General features: G+C 40.2%; 1 protein-coding gene across 3 annotated transcripts in view; it reads left to right on the top strand.

Moving 5' to 3' along the window:
• LOC134568170 (potassium channel subfamily T member 2) overlaps positions 1-25,239 on the top strand; it is a 465,676-nt gene that overhangs the window by 361,205 nt on the left and 79,232 nt on the right. For all 3 annotated transcript variants that reach the window (XM_063426528.1, XM_063426529.1, XM_063426527.1), the window contains exons 13-15: positions 6,271-6,379; positions 17,414-17,522; positions 23,366-23,515. In XM_063426528.1, coding sequence (XP_063282598.1) covers positions 6,271-6,379; positions 17,414-17,522; positions 23,366-23,515 — 368 coding nt within the window. The remainder of the gene's footprint in view (positions 1-6,270; positions 6,380-17,413; positions 17,523-23,365; positions 23,516-25,239) is intronic.

Raw genomic sequence — 25,239 nt, 5'->3', positions numbered from 1 at the left:
GAGTGAAACCCAGAGGAAGACGTTTACCAGACCTCAGAGTGGCCGGATTTGCATCTGAGAGTAGTCAAATGAATAGCCAGAGGTCAAGGGAATACAGAAGATGGGCACACGATAATCCAAGCCAAAATAATGAGAAACCAGAGAACAGAATAGTCAGAGGGGAAGCCAAGAGTCAGATACCAAAAAGTCAATCAGAATATAAAGAGCGCTAGAGGACTCAAACAAGAACCACACTAGGGCGCCTAACAAATGTCATGGTTGCCTTTTTATAGGGTGGGATCTTTTGCTTTAAAACCACGCCCCCAAAAGGTCTGGGAGCGTGGCCACATTTGAATTTTGGCAGGCACTATTTTGCTGATGTCGGCGCACATGCGCCGCGTCGTAAAAGTGGGCGTGTTGCGAGCGGCCGGCGTCAGAAAGACTGAGCCCCCTCCCAAAAGTGTTGGAAGAGGACACCACACTGTGCGGGTCCGGTGGGGACAGGTAAGTTATCGTTACAACTCTGACCGGTCTGCGGATAATAAAAAGGAAGAGAGAAATGAGCTAGAAGGCCACCATACATATAAGTATGAAGGTGGGAAACTGCTCATTCAATAATCTATACCCCTAAAGTAAGTGTACTTGTCATAGAGAGGGAAAAGATCAAACACAGAGGAGAAAGAGAGAAAAAAGAGGGAAAACGTGGGTATATATACACCTTTAATAGAACAAGAGATACACAGATAATAATAAAAAGATCTAGCTGGCTCTATCTATGGCCAGAAGGGAGAAATCCCTAGCAGGAAGGTACCGGGTAGTGAGGTGTAATCTCACAAATACTAACTAAAGCCAACACAATTGCAAAGTGCTGAGGACCAAAGAACAGGTCACTAAAAAATATTAATTAATTACAAATGTAGTGTTAGACTTAGGAAATGAACCTGCCTGAGATCTGGTCTTAGCCAATAAGTACTGCCAGAAATCTGGTAAAAGGGCAGGGGGGTATTCAAGATATAAATATAAAGTAAGTCTTGGTAGTGATGGTACCCCTAAAGGGAGTACAGTAGTTACCAGTGCAGGCTAACAGGTAGACATATGCAGAGGGTTAATATAGGAGAAATGCCCACCTGAGCATAAAGAGGTATGCATGTAAATGTAACTTATTACCAAAAGAAAAAACCTCCAAACAATGCCCAATCCGCAACCTGCAAAGCCCTGCATTTACTAACTGTCTCCCATAGACAGGGTAAATAGGTACACTACCTGCTGCTTCAAAGCAGCCTCAAGGCTATCCCTATCGTTTAACCCCCACACTGCCCAAACAAACCCTCAAAAGAGCATCAAAACGAAAATAAAAAAAAACACATAAAAAACAAAACAAGGCAAGGCAAAACAAAATAATAATAATAAAAAAAATTAGTGGGAATGCATCGGCATTCTGAAATGCTCACTAGAGCCAACACAATTGCAAAGTGCTGAGGACCAAAAAACAGGTCACTAAAAAATATTAATTGCAAATGTAGTGTTAGACTTAGGAAATGAAACTACCAGAGATCTGGTCTCAGCCAATAAGTACTGCCAGAAATCTGGTAAAAGGGCAGGGGGGTATTCAAGATAGAGGTATAAATATAAATATAAAGTAAGCCTTGGTAGTGATGGTACCCCTAAAGGGAGTACAGTAGTTACCAGTGCAGGCTAAAAGGTAGACCTATGCAGAGGGTTAATATAGGAGAAGTGCCAACCTGAGCATAAAGAGGTATGCATGTAAATGTAGCTTATTACCAAAAGAGAAAGCCTCCAAACAATGCCCAATCCGCAGCCTGCAAAGCCCTGCACTTACTAACTGTCTCCCATAGACACAGGGTGAAAAAGTACACTACCTGCTGCTTCAAGGCAGCCTCAAGGCTATCCCTATCGTTTAACCCCCACACTGCCCAATCAAACCCTCAAAAGAGCATCAAAACGAAAATAAATAAACAACCAAAACAAAAAAACAAAACAAGGCAAAACAAAAAAATTAGAAAGAATGCATCGGCATTCTGAAATGCTCGACGCGCGTTTCGGCGTGTAAGAACGCCTTTGTCAAGAGCTACAGAGTGTCTGCCTACCTGGCCGTGTTAAGAGGGGAGGATCGGCCCGCCTCTACAGTCCTATCAGCCAATCACTATCCTTCAGACCACCCTCCCCGAGCACATTGCTCCGGTATCCAATCAGGATAGAGAAGGAGGGGGGAGAGAGGGGAGGAAACACAGGAACATGTCGGCCCATATGGGTGGCGAGCGTGTAATTCGCTTAGGCACGTCATTAAGCCAAACTCCAGGACAACGTCATGCCTACTGCTACCAATGCTCAATTGGGAGGCGCAGAGGGGGCGTGGTAGAAGTCCGTGAGTGACAGAATCACATAAAATCTATCATAGCCGCACCAGAGATTGAAATAGTAATAAAACGAGTGTAAATAAAAGTATAATAAGTGTGTTCCCATGCAAGTCAAGTCTAGAATAAATCTCTCGGTAATTTAATAGGAAAGGTAGACATTGTAGACTGATATTTAATGTGGCTATAATAGCCTTGAAAGTGTAACACTTATACAATGTAATCAAATTCATCAAATTCACTGAGGGTGGATAACCCAAACTTGAAATGCTTCTTAATTATAGAGTTGGTAAATTTCAATGAGCCATGGTTAGTAAAAGACTGAATGGGGAGATACAAGCTGAATATAGATTGAGTAGCAGGCAATGTATTAAATCCATTCCCCATAGAGGAAAAAAACTACACAGGAAAAAATACCACTCATATTAAAGAATAATGATAATTGAGAATAACAGAAAAAAAATTATAGAAAAAAATAATAATAATAAAAATAAAATTAGTAGAAACTGAAAAATAATAAATGATATATAGAGAAAAATAATAATAAATAAATAAATAATAAGTGAATAATGAATGAAAATAATAAAGATACCATAGAGAAAAAAACACACAAAGAAAAAAACAAACTAATGTGTGTAGAAAATACCCTCCATGTAGTATATAAGTACAAGAGGACATCACATTAATGGTGAACATCAAAGCACAGCATAACCTAAAAAATGTTAAAAAACCCAAAACGTAACTTAGAAGGTAGCTACATACAAAGTACACAATTGAGTATCTCAGGCTGCTCTCTATTGTACAGGACCAAAGGACACTCGGAAGAAAGCAGATATACCCGCTTTCCATAGTAAAATGCTATGCAGAGTGTTCCCATGTATAGATTTAAATAAAAGGGGAGAAGGAGAAGCCTTCATTAAGGCCTCTAGGGTATAGAGTGTTACGTTTGTATATCCATCTGCATTCCCTCTGGCGCAGAATTTTATCAAAGTCACCCCGTCTAGGTTCGCGCTTAACCAGCTCAAGACCGCAGAAACGTATATATTTGGATGAACCATCATGAAATTCTTTAAGATGTCTAGAGATAGGAGTCTCTACGCGATTTTTAGTACATCTCACATGTTCTTTTATGCGCTCCTTAAAGGGCCTAAATGTCTTCCCCACGTACATCAGTTTACAACTACATGTGAGGAGATAGACCAACCCTGCTGAGTTGCAGTTAAAGAAATGTGCTATCTGAAAAGATTGTTTTCCTTCGCTATCATTAACTCTTTTGGAGTCCCTTAGGATAAATTTACACGCTACGCACCTTCCGCATTGGAAGGTACCTACTGGTATTTGCTGCCCCAGCCAAGTAGACTGGGGGTTCTGTTTGCAGGAGAAGTGACTGGGGGACAACATATCCCGGAGGTTTTTTCCCCTCCTAGCTGTAATGGTGACCCGTGGACCCAGTACTTCTTTCAAGTGTGAATCCCTAAGGAGGATAGGCCAGAATTTCTGGAGTGACTCTTTTATTACATTTCACCCAGTATCGAATGTGCCAATCATCCTGATGGTTTTGTTACCAGGGTTGGCATTAGATGAGTCAGACAAAAGGTCTACCCTGTCTGTCAAGAGAGCCCTTTTGTAGGCTCTTTTAAGGCATTTGTTTGGGTAGCCTTTGTCTTTGAATTGTTGGCGCAAGGACTTGGCCTTAATTTGGAAGTCCCCCAAATCAGAGCAATTCCGTCGAAGCCTGAGGTATTGGCCCGTTGGAATGCCCTGCTTGAGGGACCTCGGATGGTGACTGTCCCACTTGAGGAGAGAATTTGATGTGGATGGTTTCCTAAAAAGAGTTGTTTTAATGGAACCATCTCCGCAGATTGAGATAGACAAATCAAGGAAGTTTAGGGATGAACCCCCAAATTCTGAGGTGAATCTAAGATTATCCTCGTTAATATTGAGGAGAGCAACAAACTGATTGAATTCATCCATGTCCCCTTGCCAAATAATCAGGACATCAATGTACCTGTACCATGAAGTGATTTTAACTGCTTGATATGCAGTTTTTCTATCATGGCCAGCTTCCCGTTTTTCAGCAATTTGAGCTACAGTAGTTCTACCTTGTAGCACTTTTGGTAGGTACTAACCCTTGCATACCTGGAACACCCCACAAAGCTTACCACCCAGTCATCTAGCCATCAGTATTGGGCCCTTGTCATAGTCACTCATATATTTTCACTTGCACATGTTGCTTCTAACACATGAAATTCAAGAACAGACTGCCTAATATATCCCACCCCATGACAGGTGCCATTGTAACAATATAATCAGTGTTATTGACTTCACCTGTCAGTGGTATTAATGTTGTGGCTCTGTATATACATATCATTTCTTCTAATTTACTTTCATCCAAAATATACAAATATTTTGTGAATTCTCCCAGTTTAGCAAACACATTTTACTATATTTTCTACTCATGCTAAATTGTTATTGACTTCAGTGAGATTTGTATTTAGCATGGTGGTCTCAAAGGTTCAAAGGAACTGCTGCTGATTTAAACTGGGAAGTGCATAGCAGTCCATATACCAACAAGCGCCCATGATTTATCATGCATTTTTTGACTGAAAAAAAAAAAAGAATTGGGAACCTATCAATTTGCTACAATAGATGATTTTAATTTAAGCCTTTTATATTTAATGCTATATTCTTATGTGTGGTTTAGTCTTTACAGCAGCACCACTTTTATGAAATGTATTGACAGTTCCCCCAATTATATTTTTCCCATACATAATTGTAGTTAAAGCCAGATTTATTTTGGAATGAGCATCCCACTCCTCCCTTCCAAGCACTCCATGAGACATATTAGGCTTACATTTGAGTGAAGCAGTACACTTGCAGTCAGCATGTATATCATGTTTAGAATATAGAAAGGCCCACCAACATCGGGGTACTTTAAAACAGTGGTGAGCTTAATCACAATACATATGGTGGGACTGAATCTACATTTGATTGCTAAAAGAGACAATTTTAAAAATACATTTATTTGTGTAGGCAGTGTGTGTTATGCTATTTTGGCTCTCATGGAAGGAATGGGTAAAACAAAAAGGAATTTTAAATTGTTACTTAATGCAGTAAGGATACAGACTAGTTAGTTCAGTAGCACGATTATTTGGCATTTTTGTTATGTGTCTGTTCAAACATTTGTATTTTATTATACTAAAACATGTATTGTTTTTAAAGGAAAAGTATGTTGTTCTCCTACTATCGTATTTATATATGTAAAACATAATTGTACAATACACAGACGAGAAGAATACAAATGAATGATAACACTTATGTTCTAAACAAGCAATTTAATTTAGGTTATTTTATTCATCTAGCAATGGGGATTTGTTAAAGAAATTTGGGGGGCCGAATATTAAAATTATAAAAGTACTCCATTCAGCTGGTTTTCTAGCTCAGCTGCTTTAGACATAAAATGTATATTTCTTTTGTTGTTCTCCACAATTTCCAGTGTAGTGAATAAACTAGATGAATCCCAACTATGCCAGTATTGGGGGATTTGTGCTACCCTGGTATTTCCTCCTCATCACAGATTTTGTGTGTTTAGATGTGTGTTTAGATGTCTGCGTTGAATGTGGGTCTGCTTCAGAGTTCTTTTCCTCCGTGCCTTTTCTGACTCAGATTAACATTATCAGTTCGGAAAGCAATTAATCACAGCATACAATTATACTCAATGTATTAATGGCAGCAGTCACATATTGCAGATTCTCAGAATGATTTTAGAGATAAAAAGAAAATAATAAAATATAATTGAATATTTTTCAGGCAGTATTGCTTCATACTAAAGTACATTTAGAGAAGATGAGCCATTTGTCTTACTTAGTGATGTTTACTGTAGCATTCATAGCATATAATTGTGTTTCTTACTTAGGATCATCAAACAATATTAAGAGCTTGGGCAGTAAAAGATTTTGCTCCAAATTGCCCCTTGTATGTTCAAATATTGAAGCCTGAGAACAAATTCCATGTCAAATTTGCAGGTAAGTAAAGAAAACAAAAATAAAATTTAAGGGGTGCAGATACCAACCATCTGCAGCTCAACAATTGATTCTAAAAATAATGAGTGTGTGAAAATAAAGTCACAATAGAGGTAATTCTTAATAATTTTTCTTACTTGAACTTTGACTGCTAAAGACCATTATGGGTGCAGTAATGGCCACATTTTGCACAGTTGGTCATTAGAATATGTCTTACCTTTGAAAGTGATGATTCGCTTTAACATTTTGTGGTAAAACAATCACTTACACTTGCCCTGGCAGGGGAGTCCATTTTGCTATTTTCTACTAGTCATCTGTAGAGTTCACCGAATCTATTCCATCTATGCACTTAGCAGACAGCTGATACTATTGTACATGATGTTCTCTAAAGATGCATGTTCTTATAAACAATTATCCCTTGGAGATATATATATATATATATATATATATATATATATATATATATATATACACACACACACGTGTGCTATGGTTAACAATGTCTTAGGGTTTTTATTTCACTTTCTTTCATTTTTTTTTTCAGTTTGGCTATTTTAGGCTAAAATGGGAATTTCTGCTGTTATTTCTCCACAGTTCTTTTAACACACGAAGTCCAAAATGTTTCAATTTGAACATTTAAAAAGGTTAGCTGTTATAGCAAAGCACAGAGTGCATTCAACATCTTACCCAGGGCCAGCTGACCTGCCCCTGTCTTGGGCCGCAGTGCTGGGCGAGCAGCTCTGGGCGCCCCCAATACCGCGCTGATCCTCAAGGTGCAGGAAAGTAGGGGTGCCCAGAGGAGCCCTGTCACAAGGGGCCCAGGATGCTGTCCTTCTTCAATATGGCAGAGCAGACACCTGCTCACCTTGATGGCAGGTGCCTGCTCTGCCGAGAAATGCCGGAGGAGAGGTGGACAGGAGACAGGCAGCTGTATTGTGGGCAGCGAGGGAGGATGTTCTTGCAGCTTCTCACTCCTCCCTGCATGCCCTATGTGATGCCTGGAGCCGCAATATGACATCATTCTGGCCTGGCATACTAAACAGCACGGTGGAGGAATGAGAAGCTGCCGCACACTGGACCCCAGGGAAGTAGGGAGGCTGAATTTGCCACAAAAAATAAAATTGTGTGAGTGTGTGTCTCAGTGAGTGTGTATTTGACTGTCAGTGAGTGAGTATGTTTGTCAGTGAGTGTGTGTGTGTCTGTCTATCTGTCTGTCTGTCAGTGAGTGTATGTCTGTCAGTGAGTGTGTGTATATCTGTCAGTGGGTGTATGTATGTCTGTCAGTGAGTGTATGTCTGTGTGTGTTTGTCAGTGAGTGTATGTGTGTCTGTCTGTGAGTGTGTGTCTGTGAGTGTTTGTGTCTGTCAGTGACTGAGTATGTGTCTGACAGTGAGTGTGTGTGTGTCAGTGAATGTGTTGTCTGTCAGTGTGTGTGCTCGTCTGTGCTAGTCTAATTAAATTCACCAAATGCATTGAATACATCATTTACCACAGCGATAAATTATGTATTCAATGTACAATGTATGTATTAGACGGTATGTGTGTATGGATGCATGTATCAGGCAGTTTGTGTTTATGGATGTGGGTTATTTGGTGAATTAGGTAGTATGTGTGTATGGATACATGTATTAGACAGTATGTGTGTTTATGGATGTATGTGTGTATGGATGCATATTTATGGATGTATGTGTGCATGGATGCATGTATTAGTCAGTATGTGTGTATGGATGTGGGTATTAAGCAGTATGTGTGTATGAATGTATGAATTTAGCAGTATGTGTGTATGAATGTATGAATTTAGCAGTATGTGTGTATGGATGTAGGTATTAGTCAGTGTGTGTGTATGAATGTACGGATTTAGCAGTATGTGTATATGGATGCATGTATTAGGCAGTGTGTGTAATGATGTAGGTATTAAGCAGTGTGTGTGTGTGTGTATGGATGTACGCATTAAGCAGTATGTGTGTATTAGGCAGACCTAATTGGAAACCATATGGCAAAATTTAGGCCAAAATAGCTGATCTAGAAGTTTCCAACTCACTGCAATTAAGAGTTAGTGAATAAACCTCTGTGAGATTGTTATTGCTTTCTTAAGGGGGCGGCAAAGTGGATCTTTGCCTAGGGCGGCTTAAATTCTTGCAGCGGCCCTGTGTGCAAAACAGAGCATTGAATTCATTTAGGACCAGTGTACTTTATTATTTTAATACTATTCTTTGTCATATATTTATTCTTTACTTTCAGTGTAGTCAGGGTACTAGGAACCCCTGCAACTGAGCTTCCATACTTCATACTATGAAGGGAAAAGCATTGTTTAGACTTCAAGACCTTTCCTAAAGGTCTACAGGCACATTCTAACTGGAAATAGTGAGGACAGTTGAAATCGTATTGTCAAAAGTGTATTATCTGCTGAAGGAACACCATAGGATATATATTTAGGAATTTAGAAACACATTTGAATGTGTTGGATGATTAAAAGTGGTATGATATAAGTAAGTTAACAGATGTGAAGGAGTGATGAACCTGAGGAGTCCCCATACTTATTTCTTTACATTTTAATTGTTCAGTGTAACCCTGCACCTAAAAGAGAAGGAAAGAAACTGTGCCCAGAGAGCATGTACAAAACTGTATACGTTTTGTACATACACCAGGAAGTTATTTTCATTTACAAACTGCCTATGAAATCAAAACTTTATGAGGATGATACCACACTTCTGAAGAAGCCTTTGACGAGGCTAAACGTGTTAAGCGGACTCCTTAAGTTTACTTTTATTGTTCTTATTGCTTTTTGCTCGGTAAATAAATAGTGTATTTTATATTTATATTTACACTTTTTTATTTTTCCATTCTACACTTCCTGGTACCATTATATTCCTGGGTGGGGATTATACCATCAACGCTATTTATACCTGAGCAAGTTCTGCTCTGGTAAATGTGAGTACGTTATTCTATTTATTTTATTTTATATCTATGAATACTTACTTCACCATTGGAGGATATTTTCTGTATTTACTCCTATACATGTACTGCACACTGCACTCCACTTGAGTCATTTGAACATACACATCATCATATATCCTTATACGGGGATTGTTCCGTCCAGGAGTTGAAACAGCTGAGCTCTGAAATAGCTCAAGTAAATGTGAGTGTAATCACCAAAGATCACACGTCACCCATTGATTGTATATACTGTATTGCACCATTATTGTTTCTTCAGTTTTTTTGAGGTCCAATGTGTATATAACTCCAATATATCTGTGTACGTATACAGTTTTGCACATACTCTCTGGGCGCGGTTTCTTTCCTTCTCTTTTATGTACTATTACTCACAAAGCTGGGAATCCTTGTATTAGCTACTGCAGCCCGCTTTCACTTTGTATTAGTTTGTAGTGAGCGCCTATTACCTTTTCCTTTGTTGTTCCTAACCCTGCACCTAGCCTATTAACAGCCATTTAAAGCTTGTTTTTTATATAATCTTTTCTTGGCTGATTCATGACACGAGAATTGTACACTGCAGAAAAGTTCTGTCTATTTAATGAAGCTAGTTGAGTTGCTACATTAGTAGCCATCCTTATGATACCAGAAATAGGAGGACACTCTTGACAATTGAGGCTTTCTGTCTATCACAGTAGCAGTAACTGAAGAATTGGACCACAGTGAAGTAATTGAGAATATATATATATATATATATATAATGAAAGTAATATTCTTTTATAATAAATACCTTTTTAATAAAAACATTTTACATGCAGGGGGGCTGCTGAAGTTTAGGGATGTCCCACCATGAGTTGTTGAGCTACATCTCCAGTCATCAATAAAGGGGAGAATGGAAACTGCACATATATAATTATAACACATGTTTTTCTAACACACACATATCAGTAAGCCTTACGATGTCAATAAACTTTATGTATGTTTTATTTTGCAAACACATTAGGGGGGCTGCCCCAACTCCTCTAATGGACCCCCCTCCAATGTTTACAGTAGTCTGTGTGTATATTTAATTTTTTTTATATGAGCCCATGGGAAAAAAAATCTATTAAATAAAATATATACATATTAACTGCCATAAGCATGACATTCAGCAAGCATAGCTTAGTATTTCTCAATAAATTACAGTGATCTATAATTGCCAGACACCAAATGAGTCTAGATAAGCACTGGGTCTAATGGTTGAGCAGTTAGAATATAAAAGCAAGGTTTATAACAGCAAGTTATGTTCAATACGCAAATAAACCCATTAGTACGTGTGCATACTTTTAATACACATTTTTTAATTTCAGATTATATTAAGAAGGTTTAAATCAGCCATTACTAAACAGCAGAGCTGGAGTTCTCATGCATATGCAATTTATCTTGGCATTAAAGGGATACTATCACTTTTTAAATTGTATCACAAAACAATGGCTAATTAAAAGCATAGCAAAAAATGCAAATTAGTTAATGATTGTACTATTATTATTATTATTAGTTATAAAGCACCAACAATTTCTACAGTGCTCTTCAATATGAGGACCAGCAAACAAATAGTTGCAACAATACAATTTTGATGTTCAGATACAGAAGGTGATAAGGGCATTGCTCAAATGAGCTTACATTGTAGTGCCTTATGCATAGCAAATGACACTGCGGGAGATAAACTGCAAAACTACCCAGTTTTCTATATAACAATACATTAAAAAAGAGAAGGGTTTTTTTGGGTGATATAACAAATATTGAGGAGTCTCTGAGTACCAAGAAAGTTAGTGGGATAGCAAATAGATAATCATTGATAAAAAACTATGCATATATGATAGGAGAATTAAGTGCGTAAACTATATAGAATTCAGTCTATAAAGAATATCTTTAAAACTGAAATAGCATATAGTAAGCTACCTTGACTGTCTATCTTAATTAATCCCCTGAGGTAGAACATGTGGACGTAGCTAGTAAAGTTCTCTTCCATACACCCTTTTAGAAATAGCAGTTATCTGAGAATTATGTAAGCGTTCGTAAAAGAAAGGTGGTACAAAGGGATGGACTTGTCAACGTTTCATAAAAAGTTGTCAAAACTACAAAAAGTTGGTCAATCACTATAAAAACTTATGGAGCCAGTGGGCACACTCCATTGGTGACTCCTACCCTTTTATATATATATTTTTTTAAAACAGAAAATAGTAATACATCTCCCCAAAGTTCCTAAAGGTGAGCAATCACCAAGGAAATCAATAGAATTATCCTGAGTGATTACCTAATTTCAACTTTATCCAACTTTTCTGTAAGCAACAAGTTTTAAAACTCCACAATTACATTTTAAAACATTGTAGTAGAATAATGCTAAATTTCTCTAAATCATGGATCAATTAGTAATTTTCTTTCTGGACCAACTCTCTGTAAAAAAAAAAACTAAAATAGCCTTTTAGTATGAGACTCAAGAGCCTTAACTGAATCTCCTAAACGGCAAATTATTGCATGATTGCATGATTTCTGCTATTGCAGGTTGACACTTTGAAGTCTATCTTTTGAAGTTTCATCTGTGTATGAATATGTTTTCTACTTCTATTTGAAGAATGAAAGGTTCTTTAAAGCATCTATCACTGCTCTCATGGGATTTCTATCTATCGTCAAAGGCCACATTTTGACCTTTTTTACTGTAGATCTCATATTTTAGTTTACCCAATACAATGAGATGGATTCTCTAAATAGGGACCTGATTGAAGTTTTGTAGTCAAATGTATAAGAAGTCTCTGGAAACAAGTAGAGCATATATAATGTGATGGCCAGACTAAAAGTAAAGGTTAATGGTCAAAACTTGTACTCAGCTTTTATGAAATAAATAAATAAATGCTGTGTTGCATGAGTGATGTGATTCATTGCCTCCATGAGCTTCGATCTGAAAATAAAGCAACATATTAATCAAGAAGACAGATTTATTTTTGCTGCGTGCCTCACCAACATATCATGTTTACAGTGAAACATGGTTAAATATTGCTTATTATTTTTTTATTGTATTATAGAACATTTTAATACAAAATTATGCTTTTACTTAAAGAGTTTTTGTATATTGTATCCTAGTGCCCTCGCAACAGGTAAATGAGGGCCATCAAAAGTGTGCACATAAGTCTTGATTTAATATTGTTTGATAAGCTTTCTATATGATTAAATATATGTTGATAAAATATAAAATATAAATAAATTAAAAATATTAAAATATTACAAAATAAAATGTTTCATAATATTAAGTAATTTTAAAAGTTTAGTCAAAAGTATTAAACTATTTGGAAAGCTTATTGTGACAGTAGTAATCTGTATCACCGTCCAATATTCCCTTTTTCCCAATAGAAGCACATTCCCAATAATCCACAGGAATAAATATCGCTGGTATCGCCAAATAATCCACACATTAGCCAAAGCTTAATGCTGGAACAAGACTGATTTACTGGAAGCAACAGGCGTTCAATTTATACAGTAACAGACTCCTCCTCTGGGCCAGGCTAGATAATTGAGTTTCAGCAACATACTAAACTCAATTATCTGCTGGCCAGAAACATTACAATGTTCAACATTTTTAGAAAAGGACTTTTTACAGCACATACAAATATAACATTTACATCCCTGGATAGCTGAGGATACTGGGAGTCACATATCCAAATCTCACAAAATTCAGTTTTGTAGTTTCCGTGTCGCATCGTGTGGAAGTTTGACCGGCTCGCCATGTAGTGGTATCCCCTTTACAGTTCCATGAAATCAGCAGCAAGAGACGGTCTCCGTTCGCGCCTAATCACACAAAAATTGCCATACGAACATTGCAGTTTTATATATGGAAATGCTCCCCTTGTTCGGTAGATTCCACCTCCCGAATGCCAGTTTGATTCGTGGGGTGGAAAGTAGTCAGCCGGGACTTACATGATGAATGGGCATTCGCATGATTGCCCTGCCAAAAACAGTTCCAGGCAATTCATGCGTAAGTCCCGCTGACCGCATTCGTGAGATTTAAGATGGCCGCCATCCTTTGTTCTCGCCACGTGTTCGTATGCCGAATGGCGGCCACCTAGGAGCAAATAAGTTGCGGTTTCTCAACGTTCCAAGTTCTAATTGCTACCCAGGGTGGTCTCTGTTCGGTAGACGAATACATTGTTCAAATACATAGAAGAAATGAACCGATTATACGCATTTAAACAGCAGGGAGAGGATATAACCGAAGGCACAGAGGTCAGTACATAAAAATCCTTTACACTTATGCAGCAATAGTAAATCAAAGCCACATTGGGAGGAATTTGCTTAAGCAGACCCCTTCATTATTATGTATGTATAATATCTATATCTTGGAGAATAATAGTTTGGTCTGAAAAATATTATACAAAAAATAATTTAAAAAAATGTTTTGCTAATTGCTAGTTATCCTTTCTGTTGCATAGCTGAAATGTACTAAAGGGACAGCCTAAGCACCATAAGCACTATATGCAGTGATAGTGGTTATGGTGCTAATATGGTTGTCATTGCATGGTTCTGTGTAAAGATGTTTTTGAATGGTATGATCAAACCTGGGTAGAGATGTCGCGAACATAAAATTTTCCGTTCGTGAACGGCGAACGCGAATTTCCACAAATGTTCGCGAATGGGCGAACCGGGCGAACCGCCATAGACTTCAATGGGCAGGTGAATTTTAAAACCCACAGGGACTCTTTCTGGCCACAATAGTGATGGAAAAGTTGTTTCAATTGGACTAACACCTGGACTGTGGCATGCCGGAGGGGGATCCATGGCAAAACTCCCATGGAAAATTAAATAGTTGATGCAGAGTCTGGTTTTAATCCATAAAGGGCATAAATCACCTAACATTCCTAAATTGTTTGGAATAATGTGCTTTAAAACATCAGGTATGATGTTGTATCGATCAGGTAGTGTAAGGGTTACGCCCGCTTCACAGTGACAGACCAAACTCCCCGTTTAACGCACCGCAAACACCGCAAACACCGCAAATGCATGCTGTCCGACTGTGCCACTAGCTCCTTGCGACGACCTCCCCCTGCTTCCAACTCGTCTCCTCCTCCTCTCTGTCTCCCCATCTGAACTTTCACCCTGTTCTTCTTCTCTTCTAGCGGGCACCCACGTGACATCCACGGACGCATCGTCATCATCAACTGCTTCACTTGTATCTCACAACTCAGCAAAGGAAGCAGCAGCGGGTACAACATCATCATCATCACACCGTACGTCCATGTGTGTAATGCTGCCTGACTAAGACATATCCCTGTTATCTACATCCTCTGGCAATAATGGTTGCGCATCACTAATTTCTTCCAACTGATGTGTAAATAACTCCTCTGACAGATCATGTGAAGCAGCTGTGGTGCTAGTGTTGGTGGTGGCGGCAGGCGGGCAAGTGGTAACTTGAGAGGTGCCCGAAGCTAAGCTGGAGGAGGATGGTGCATCAAGGTTACGAGCGGAAGCTGTAGAAGATTGGGTGTCCTGTGTTAGCCAGTCAACTATGTCCTCAGAACTTTTCGAGTTCAGGGTACGTGGCCTCTGAACACTGGGCATTATTCTAGGGCCAAAGGGAATCACAGCACCACGACCACAACGGCCCCTGCGGGGTGGCCTCCCTCTGCCTGTCATTTTTTTTTCGATTAGTGGTACTATGCATGCAAGCTACTGTGACAACAGATATGAGTGGCACTGTGCACTGGCAGAAGTTGGCAGAGAAGACGCTGTAGGCCTGACACACACGCTTGCAGACAACTAACTGCTATTCAATCTATTACAGTCAAAAAATTTTTTTTTTTTTTAAATGTACACTACTGTTACACCAGATATGAGTTGCACTGGTGTCACACTGTGCCCTGGCAGGCCCTGAAACGCACACGTGTGAAGGAAACTGACTGCTATTATTTCACAGTCAAATTTCTAGTTTTTTTTTTTTAATGTACACTACTGTTACACCAGATATGAGTTGCACTGGTGTGACACTGTGCCCTGGCAGGCCCCTAACGCACACGTGTGAAGAAACTGACTGCTATTATATTACAGTCAAAAAAGTATATATTTTTTTTTAAATGCAAGCTATTGTGACACCAGATAGTGGCACTGGGCAAGTGGGCACAGTATACGCTGTGAGCCTGACACACACGCTGGCAGGCAGGCAACTGCAATTATATTACACAGGAAAAAAAAAAAAGCAGACTGATGTTCTAGCCCTAAAAAGTCCTTCAGGACTGTAGTGGAAACTGAATACACTAGCCTAGCTATCGATTTCCCTATTAAATCAGCAGCAGCTACACTGTCCCTCCTCTCACTAAGAATGCAGCTTCCGGGGGGGGGGGGGGGGGGCTAGCTGTCATGGAGGAAAGACGCACTTCGTGTGAGCTCCCTCAATATCTCACTTTAAGCAGCTATCAACAAGCGAATTTCACCCCAGAAGGAGTGACCCAGCAATGTTGCTCCTACCTGACCGACCCGACATGCTTAATAGCAGTCAGCAACTCGACAGAGTCTTACTTACCTCCATGTGGCAAGTGTGGCCTGGTGCTCACCGGGCGGGAGAGGCGGCCGATCTCCCGATCATGGGATGCCCAGGAGCAGCTACTTCCCGGCAGGAGCTCCGTTATCCCCCCCCCCCTCGGACCGGTGGGGGTTATCCCGGTCCACCCCTGAGAGGCTGTCTGGAGCTAATGGACTCACAGAGCACAGCCGCCCAGGCTGACATACTTATCTGCGACTCTCCCAATATGGCAGCAGCCGCGTGTCCTCCTGGTACCAGCAAAGCATGGCAGGATATTAAGTCTAAGCTGGACAGACTCTTTAATCAATTTTGGAAGCAAATAACAAGCAGGAAGCCCCAACAAGCTCCACCACAGCCCCAACAAGCTCCACCACAGCTAAGCGAAGCAGTCCCCATTAAAATCCACCAATGCAAAAGGCGTTGAAGATGGGACCGGAGGCATAAACAGAAATGCAGAGCCTGCCCCACATCAAGCACTCGCCTCCACCTTAAGCCACCACAATCCCGCACCAGATGTGAAGCACCACCGGGACAGAGGGACAGATCCGACCACCCGACAAAACAAGCTTCCAACACCTCAAGCAGCGAACCTGGCACTCAGCCAGAGACTTGCCTTTGTTGTTCCAGGTATCAGGGACTCCCAGGGTCTGCACCTGGCACCCAGAGGGGATCGGATGAGCACAAGCAGTAAACAGCAGCCTGCCAAGCATGTCCCACTATAGCCGATCCTCCACACCATGCCTTTGATCACATGAACTGCTCTCTGCACATTAACTAATCGTAAAGTAACAAGCGTTTAAACATGTCATTATTTCACCTCCTAAAGAGTTTATTGTCGTAGTTCCTTACATGCCTTTACCTTAACCGTTCATGTATTATGTTATTCACTACTCTCATCTCATGGGGTGACTCACACTTGATTTATAACTAGTGGTGGAGCTGCTGATATAAATACACAGTTGATAACGTGCAAGCTACACCCTAAACATGACAGCCATCTTTCACAACAATGTACTGCTATATACTCATACCCTCAGTGCAACTAGCCATGATATACGCACGTTCAGCCTAGCATGCTCAAATATAACACACTTCTGTCTAAAAAAAAAAGAAAAAAAAAGAATGCAGCTTCCGAATGAATCTAAAATGGATGCTGTCCAGGAGGTGGGAAGGTGTGGGAGGGAGGGCCTGCTGCTGATTGGCTGGAATGTGTCTGCTGACTGTGAAGTACAGGGTCAAAGTTTACTCAATGATGATGAATAGGGGGCGGACCGAACATCGCATATGTTCGCCATCTGTGGTGAACGCGAACAAACTATGTTCGCCAGGAACTATTCGCCAGCGAACTATTCGGGACATCTCTAAACCTGGGTATCCATGTGGCACACACTTGGCCTGGCCTCCACTAGCCATATTTTTAATGTAAATATTTGGACTGCACTGATAAATAAAACTGATAAATACAACTGATAAATAGTTGTATGTGTGCATTCGCTCTATGTTTTAATTTGTTTTTTTTTGTTTGAATATTTACATTTTATTTTAACTTATTCATGCAGATCATGTGGTATGTGAAGAAGAATTTAAATATGCAATGCTTGCTCTAAACTGCATATGTCCAGCAACTTCAACGCTGATTACATTGCTGGTTCATACCTCGAGAGGACAGTAAGTAAGCACTTTTTTTTAAAATGCTTTGATTAACTAGAGTAAGATTATTTTTTTATCAAATGTCAAAGTTATATTTTATAATTTCAGGTTATTACATTAAAATATTTGTGACATTAATTGTGATTTATTTTCTCTAAATATGTACTACTTTTCTCACCAAGCCAAGTAGCCACTAGATGGAAAAATAGGATGAGCATTAAAACTTTTTTATGTTAAATATTCATAAATATGCAATAGATTAATATAATTTTTGTAACTGTTTCCCCTATTTTTACGTTTGTTGCTCCATTCTCACTTGATCTGTCAAAAACGTCAACAATTAGTGGCTATCTTCTAGTCATCAATCATTTCCTTTTTTTTGTCCTAGTGCAATTCTAAATTACAAACATGCTGGCCCATTACATGTTACATTTTGTTCATAATTCGGCAACGTCTATCCCATTTACGGTACCATACTTGCTTATGAATGAGTGTAGCTAATTTAGTTTATATGCATGGAAGGAGATTCTTAATTGGTTTGACAAAATTAAATTAAAGTCCTAGTGGTTCAGTAGTGGCATGGGACCTTTAATAAAGTAAGAGTAATGCTAAACTCCAAACCCAAAAGAATGATAGGCAGTGGCACAGACAGGAAATTATAGTCAGGTGAACAAGTCCAACTTTAAGAGGCCAGGGGATCCACAAATGAAAGGAGCAGGGAAGGATATTAAAATAGCAGAGCTGGGATGGAGCAGGAGCAGAGTTATTCTTTAGTGAGGGGCTGCAGAATAACCAAGCATCATACTGGAACATTTTGGGATTTTATAAGTCTAATCTAATCATGGAAACTTCCCTGTGGAAGGTTCAAATCCCAAGTAAAGTAAGGGTGCCACTTGCATCTGCAGTAGAGTACCACCTGCATGGAGTGCTCTGAGTTGCTTGTGGTCCCTATGTCATGGCAATACACAAAAAACAAGAAATCGACACAGGGCAACCTAGAAACCAGCATGAACATTGTAAGTAGTTGCCCTCCAGCAAACATGAGAGCTATGATACTGTTTATATTACTTACACCATTTTCTTTGAACTCTATATTTTGTATTTTGGTTCTATGAAATAATTACTACAAAATGTAATATATAATTTTTGCAACTACCCTAGATTTCTGGCACGAAAAGGATTCAAGGAACGTACTGGTAGCATGGGTGTCAAACCAAAGTGTACTCGTGTCTCAATGCGTAGAAGTGGGTTCCCCATAAATGAGGATTTCTAATTACTGCTATACTCCTCTATGAGGGTTAACTGGGGCAGCGGTCAGGGTTAAGACTGTGTTTACAATCACGTATGTTTCTGGGCTCAATGCCGGTTTTCTCATACAGCTGAATGCCGGTTTTCTCATCGTCATGTGCCTATGCTGCATCTGGACACTGTGCATTGATAACTTTAATTTAGTAAAATCGCATTTGTAGTACCTGCAATTCTTGGTATTGCTATTTAACAGCTTATAGGTTTAAGTATGCAATATTCTCAAAGTATAAGTGACCATTAAGGCAGTACAAACAAATTTCAACATTATAAAGGTAACAGGGTAAGGGGACATGTAGGCTATCAGTTAACTGGATTTCTTAGGGCATTCTTCATAGCAGTAGCATTTTGAGGTGCGTGAGACTTCCTAGAAGTGCGTTACCATTGTAGTAAATATAATGACATACCGGTATGTTGGCAACTTGCTAACCGAAAATCTTAAAACATTTTGCATACATTGTATCACCAGGATCTAATGCCCTTGTTATAAATGTCAACCACATCCCAAAGACACCTGGGGCCCTTGGCAGAGTGTAGGGAGTCTGAGGTTCATATCAAATCATGTCGTCATGTCGGGTCGACAGTCAATAGATGCGAGGCAAGAAACGGTGAGCTGGGAGCCTGGTTGCCCTAGGGGACACGACGTGTACCTGTCGTGATACACATTAAATGTAATGTTAAGAATAACGTTTCCTTTGTTATCCCCTGGTTAGGGGGGTGTATTAAAATCTTAATGTAAGAAGTGAGAGGTGTGGAGGGAGAGGGGGGTTTGGGAATCGGGGGCACTCAGAGGAACAGCAGCCTTGGCGCCCAAGTTCAGGTGCATTCTTCCAGTCTACCGTGTAGGGTTGCCGTTAGAGATTCCATGTTATATATCTCTCTGATTTTATCCATCCGTTGCTGGAAGGTGGGCACACCCCTTTGCTTCCATATTTTAGGAATTACGGACTTTGGGCCGTTAGTAAGTGTTTCGTCATGGATTTCTTATATGTACTGAGAGCTCTGTCTGTGTGGTGTAGTAGCATGGGACGTGGTTGGAATGGTAACTCTGTGTCTGTGATCTGCTGAATGTTTGTGTTTAGCACACATACCAGAATGTCCATAGGTATGTGATGGGGAGGCCATCTGGGCCTGGGGCTTTGCTGGTTTTGGACTGTTTGGGGCAGAGAAGAGTACTTCTATGGACAGAGGTTGCTCTAATTAATCTGCCATTTCCGCCATGAGCTTTCGGCTACGTTTTTTGAGAGGAATTTGTGTTAGGTGTCCTATACCAATGGGCCAGCAGCTTAAAGCTTTTTCTCCTGGTACTTGGAACTAATGGAGCATTTATGTGTAAGTATGAATATTTTCTCCCACTCCTGTCTCAGTCTCCCATCTGGCCATGTATTTCGGGGGGAAGTTGTATTGTCTCAGTTTAGGAGCATTGAAAATAGTAAGGATACCCCTTTCTCTAAATGACGTCTCTTAGTGCAGATGGTCTCAAATTGTGTAAGGTCCCTATGTAGGTACTGTTTTGCTCATGCAATGTGATGGGATGGTGCTGGTACCCTTGGAGGAGTCCATGCAGGGATCTAGTGGTAGGTTGAGGTCCCCGAATAGCACCCGGAGAGGAGCACCAGGAGGGATAGAATTTTTGCTATGAACTATGTGTTGCCCCTTTTTAGGGCAATAGACTGTGGTGAAGGTGAATTTCTGGTCTGCAATTGTGCCTTTTACAAATAGGAATTTGCCCATGGGGTTTGCGTGTGTTGCGGTACAGTTGCGGTTCGTTTAGCCTTCCTCCCCTAACACACCCGAGGCCTTAATGAATGGAGGCTGGGTGCCTTTGGTAAGTGATATGTTGCTGCAGCTGTATGGCCATTGCGTGGGGGGCACACGGATCGTATGAGTCCAGTCAAGTGCTATGCCCGGGGCTGAATTACATTGTTGTCCTGGTTTTGGCCGGACTGTATGGTACGGGGGTCTGTCGGAAGGCGGCAACGGGAGGGCATGTAGTCAGGAGTGTGCTGGTCCTGTTCAAACAGGAGAACATTTAGACCCTTTCCCCTCCAAACTCTTCTGTGTGTCCGTGGCCAACTCAGCCCAGCCATCCAGACCTCTCTCCTGTTATGCGCTGATATGGCGTAGTCCCCTCAAGTCCCACCGTGTCCGAGGCGCTGTCTCGTCCTGTCCTTAGCTCCTTTTTGCATATCGGAGGAAGTGGGCTGGGGGGATTACCCCATTAGGGACATTGCTAAGGTAGAGTCCGTGTTTGTTCCGGCGGTGGCGGGGAGGTGGTTGCATGTTGCGGGCCCCTGTTTGGGGAGGCTGTGCAGCTATGCTATCGGGAGCGGAAGGAAGGGAAGGAAGGGAAGGAAGGGAAGAAAATCCCAACCGGGGTTCAGTGAGGACGTGGCCGTGGCATGAGTTTCCCAACCTCCCCCATCTCAACAATAGGTCCAGTCCCAGGCTGACGAAACCGCTGGGAGGGCGAGACAGCGCCTCGGACGCAGTGGGACTGGGGGGGATTATGCCATATCTGCACATAAAAGATACCCGGGGACGTCGTTCGGACATCTAATGAAACCCGGGTGCGTCATTCGGACATCTAATGGTGCGCCATGCGTTGTCTTGCCGTGCGTGAAGGCTAAATGGGAAGCCCCATTTATAGGGTATGCGTTTCTCTTGGAGGGGCGTGTGAGCAGCCGCAGGGCCCGGTGGACTTCCAGTGTGAGGGTGGAGAGGTCCTGGTAAAGGGACACTGAGGCATCTTGGACCATGGTGACTGCAGTAGAGACAGTCCAACCTTACTGGCAGACATACTTGATGATTGCAGGAGGATTGATGTGCATGTCTACTGTTGTCTGAATGCTAGACAACTCTTGAGGCAGAAGCAAGAGAAAAACAAGAGAAAACGATTTCTACTGTTGTGTGAAGGCTTAGCTTTTCAACTCTTAAGGCAGAAGAAACATAGTCATCAAGCCAACTGAAAATTTTCTGCCATGCACAAGTTTATGAAACATTGTTTAGTTTCTCCTCTTCTGTGTATGCTTTATCTGAGCTGACTGCCATGTGCACAGGATATGGTATAAAGCAGTGATTACACATTAGCATATAGTGCGCACAAGAGAACAGAAACCAGACTCAAAGCCTAAATCAGTAAATCACTCTATAAGGTGCAGGTCAGGGTAAGTGCAATACTGAGAAATGTACTTTTCTAATATTTGTTTGAAGATATAACATTTATCTTCAGTGTTTTTTTTTTCACTAAGTAGTTTATGCCAGTCAATATGTTGTAAAGCTATCAATATCTTATTGAAATTGGCCTTTTTTAAATTAAGTTTTTTGTATAACCCCATGTGCTTTTTATTTTTTTTTTGAGTTTATTTCAAAGGACACAATATTGTGATCACTTTTTCCCAAGTAGTCCCCTACTTGAATATTGGTCAAAAGATCACCATTGTTTGCTATAACCAGATCCAGACAATCATTCATTCTAGTTGGTGCTTGTTCAAAAATCCAATTGCCTTTGCTGAACTGCTAGTCCCTCTATCCCAATTTATGTCCAGGTAATTAAAATATCCAATAATTAACATGTTACCCAGATATGCAACTTTCCCAATTTAATCTAACAACTGGACTTTCAAATCACTGTTAACATTAGGTGGCTTATAACATATCCCAACTAGAGTTGAGTGAACCCGGACTGTAAAGTTCGGGTTCGTACCGAACATTACGTTTTTTGGACCCCGGACCCGAACACGGACATATCGGTGTATGTTCGGGTTGGTGTTCGGTGTTCGCCAATTTAATGACGCATTTTGAAAGGCTGCAGGGCAGCCAATCAACAAGCATTTGACTTGTGTGCCCTTAGAAGCCATCACAGCCATGCCTACTAATGGCCTGGCTGTGATTGGCCAGTGCAGCATATGACCCAGCCTCTATATATGCTGGTTACCTAGTATTATTAAATTATGCCCCTACTCGTTATACCGCTGTGGCTGCTCACTGTTAAAAAAAAAAAAAAACATTCCCCCCCTCCTGAGCCCCCACCCGTGCCACCCGCGCCGTGCGAGTGGGGGCTTTTAAACTAAAGGGGGAACCTATTGCCCCCCCAAACCCCTACGCCTGAGTGGTGGGTGGGGACCCTAAATATCAATAAGGGGGGGGACCTATTGTTCTCCCTCCTCAGCCCCCACCCCTGAGCGGTGGGTGGGGGCCATAAATAAAAATTGGGGGGACCTAATGTCCTCCCCCCCGGCCCCCACCCCTGTGCGGCGGATGGGGGCCCTAAATAACAATAAGGGGGGGACCTACTGTCCTCCCCCCCGGCCCCCACCCTTGAGTTGTGGGTGGGAGCCATAAATAAGAATTTTTTTGGGGGGACCTACTTTCAAAACTATTTCTTCCTTCAAATATATGCCTGCTGGAATACTACTGAACATTGTATGCATTTGTTTTCTAAATGGAATAGAACTTTTACAGCTGATTGCATAGTATTAATTGCCCATGGAAATAGACAAATCTTTTTAAACATTTTTGTTTCTTTTCTGGGGTTATTCTTTTTGCTTTAACAGAGAAGGACAGCAATCACCAGAGCAATGGCAAAAGATGTACGGTAGATGTTCAGGAAACGAAGTCTACCATATAAAAATGGAAGAAAGTATCTTCTTTGCTGAATATGAAGGAAAGAGTTTTACTTATGCATCATTCCACGCACATAAAAAGTAGGTATTTTACTATTTAGTGTGGCTCGTTGTATAATAGACCTTATAAGATCAAATTAATAAAGAAAGAAAAGCATCAGTTGGTGTTATTCACTAAACTTGGGATTGTGGAGAAGTAAGAATGGAAGTGCAAATACTCAAAAGTTTAATTACTAAGGTAAGAATTCAATGGGAATTTAAAGTGCATTTCAAATTTGAAGGAACACTATAGGGTCAGAAACAAAAACAAGAACACAAACAAGTATTCCTGACCCTATAGGATAAACTAATTATTTACCCCCCTGGCTCCCCTAAATAAATTAATAACTCACCTTATTCTCAGTGCCACCCTCGATCCACCTTTGATCATCTCAGCCAATCACAATGCTTTCCTATAGGAAATTATTGCATTGGCTGAGATTGTCAGTTCTGATGATGTCATCCAAGGAGGTGGGCCGGGGATGGAGCCAAACTCCATCCTGGCCAATCAACATCTCCTTATAGAGATGCATCAAATTAATGCATCTGTATGGGGAAAGTTCAGCATCTTCATGCAGAGCGTGGAGACGCTGAATGTCAGTGCTGCACCACACTGTGCCGCACTGCCCAAGGAAGCACCTCCAGTGGCCATCTGAGGAGTGGCCAGTGGAAGTATCCCTAGACTGTAATGTAAACACTTTCTTTTCTCTGAAAAGACTGTGTTTACATGAAAAAGCCTGCATGGACTGACAATACTCACCAGAACAACTACAATAAACTGAAGTTGTTCTGGTGACTATAGTGTCCCTTTAAGGCCAGGTTAGCAGGATTGAAAGCATGGCTGACTAAGAGAATGTTTCCAGTTGGCCTATTTTGACCTTAAATTTAAAATTCAATTTGAATTCTCAATTTAGACATAAATAATTTTCAACTTGTGCCTCGATAAACTATATTTGGATAAAAAAATTTTTTTTTTAAATATTAAAATATAAAAAATATATATCATATATTAAAGTATATATATATATATATATATATATATATATATATATATATATATATATATATATATGTATAAAAAAAAATTACAATATTTATCATCATATTAAATCGTTTGAAAAACGTATCCAAAAACTAAATTGAGGTCTTGGTCATTTAAAATATAAATAAAATATAACAATTCTTCACAATTCCTAGCTCAGTCAATAACCACTCAAGTTATATTTTGGGGCATATGTGTTTAATTTGTGCCTTGTCTGCTTATTACCAGTCTAACTGTATGTTTATTGCACACTAAACTTGTGTATGCCTAGAAAAGCTGTTTTTGCAATTGGTAGGACGTATTGTTGTGACACTGTATCACCACTGGTAGTCACTGTCTTTCTTAGTTTTCAATCTAATCTCACTACAAATATTGCTGTGTGAAATAGGCCTATTGTAAAATTTCTCCCCTAGTTTTACATTGTGAATAATATGAACAACATTGTAAATACATACATTTTATTACTTCATGAAAGTGAGAAGTTATGAGAGATACATACATACAATTGATGAGAATGAAATGCCTTCGAAGGCTACTCATTTACTCTGAACAAAACCCACATATGTGATGGTTATTTCTGAGAGGAATAAGCAGTTGTACAATATTTGTATTTCAATGTATACCATGGTGCATTATCTTCTGCGTTTATGGTAATTAAAAAATAATGCTAAATGCGAAAAGACAAATGTATTTTATTTTACAATATTTATTAAATACAATTTTC

This window comes from Pelobates fuscus, chromosome 7 (genome assembly GCF_036172605.1).
Source record: "Pelobates fuscus isolate aPelFus1 chromosome 7, aPelFus1.pri, whole genome shotgun sequence".
NCBI classification, from domain to species: domain Eukaryota; kingdom Metazoa; phylum Chordata; class Amphibia; order Anura; family Pelobatidae; genus Pelobates; species Pelobates fuscus.
This window is presented reverse-complemented; position numbering and strand designations above follow the sequence as displayed.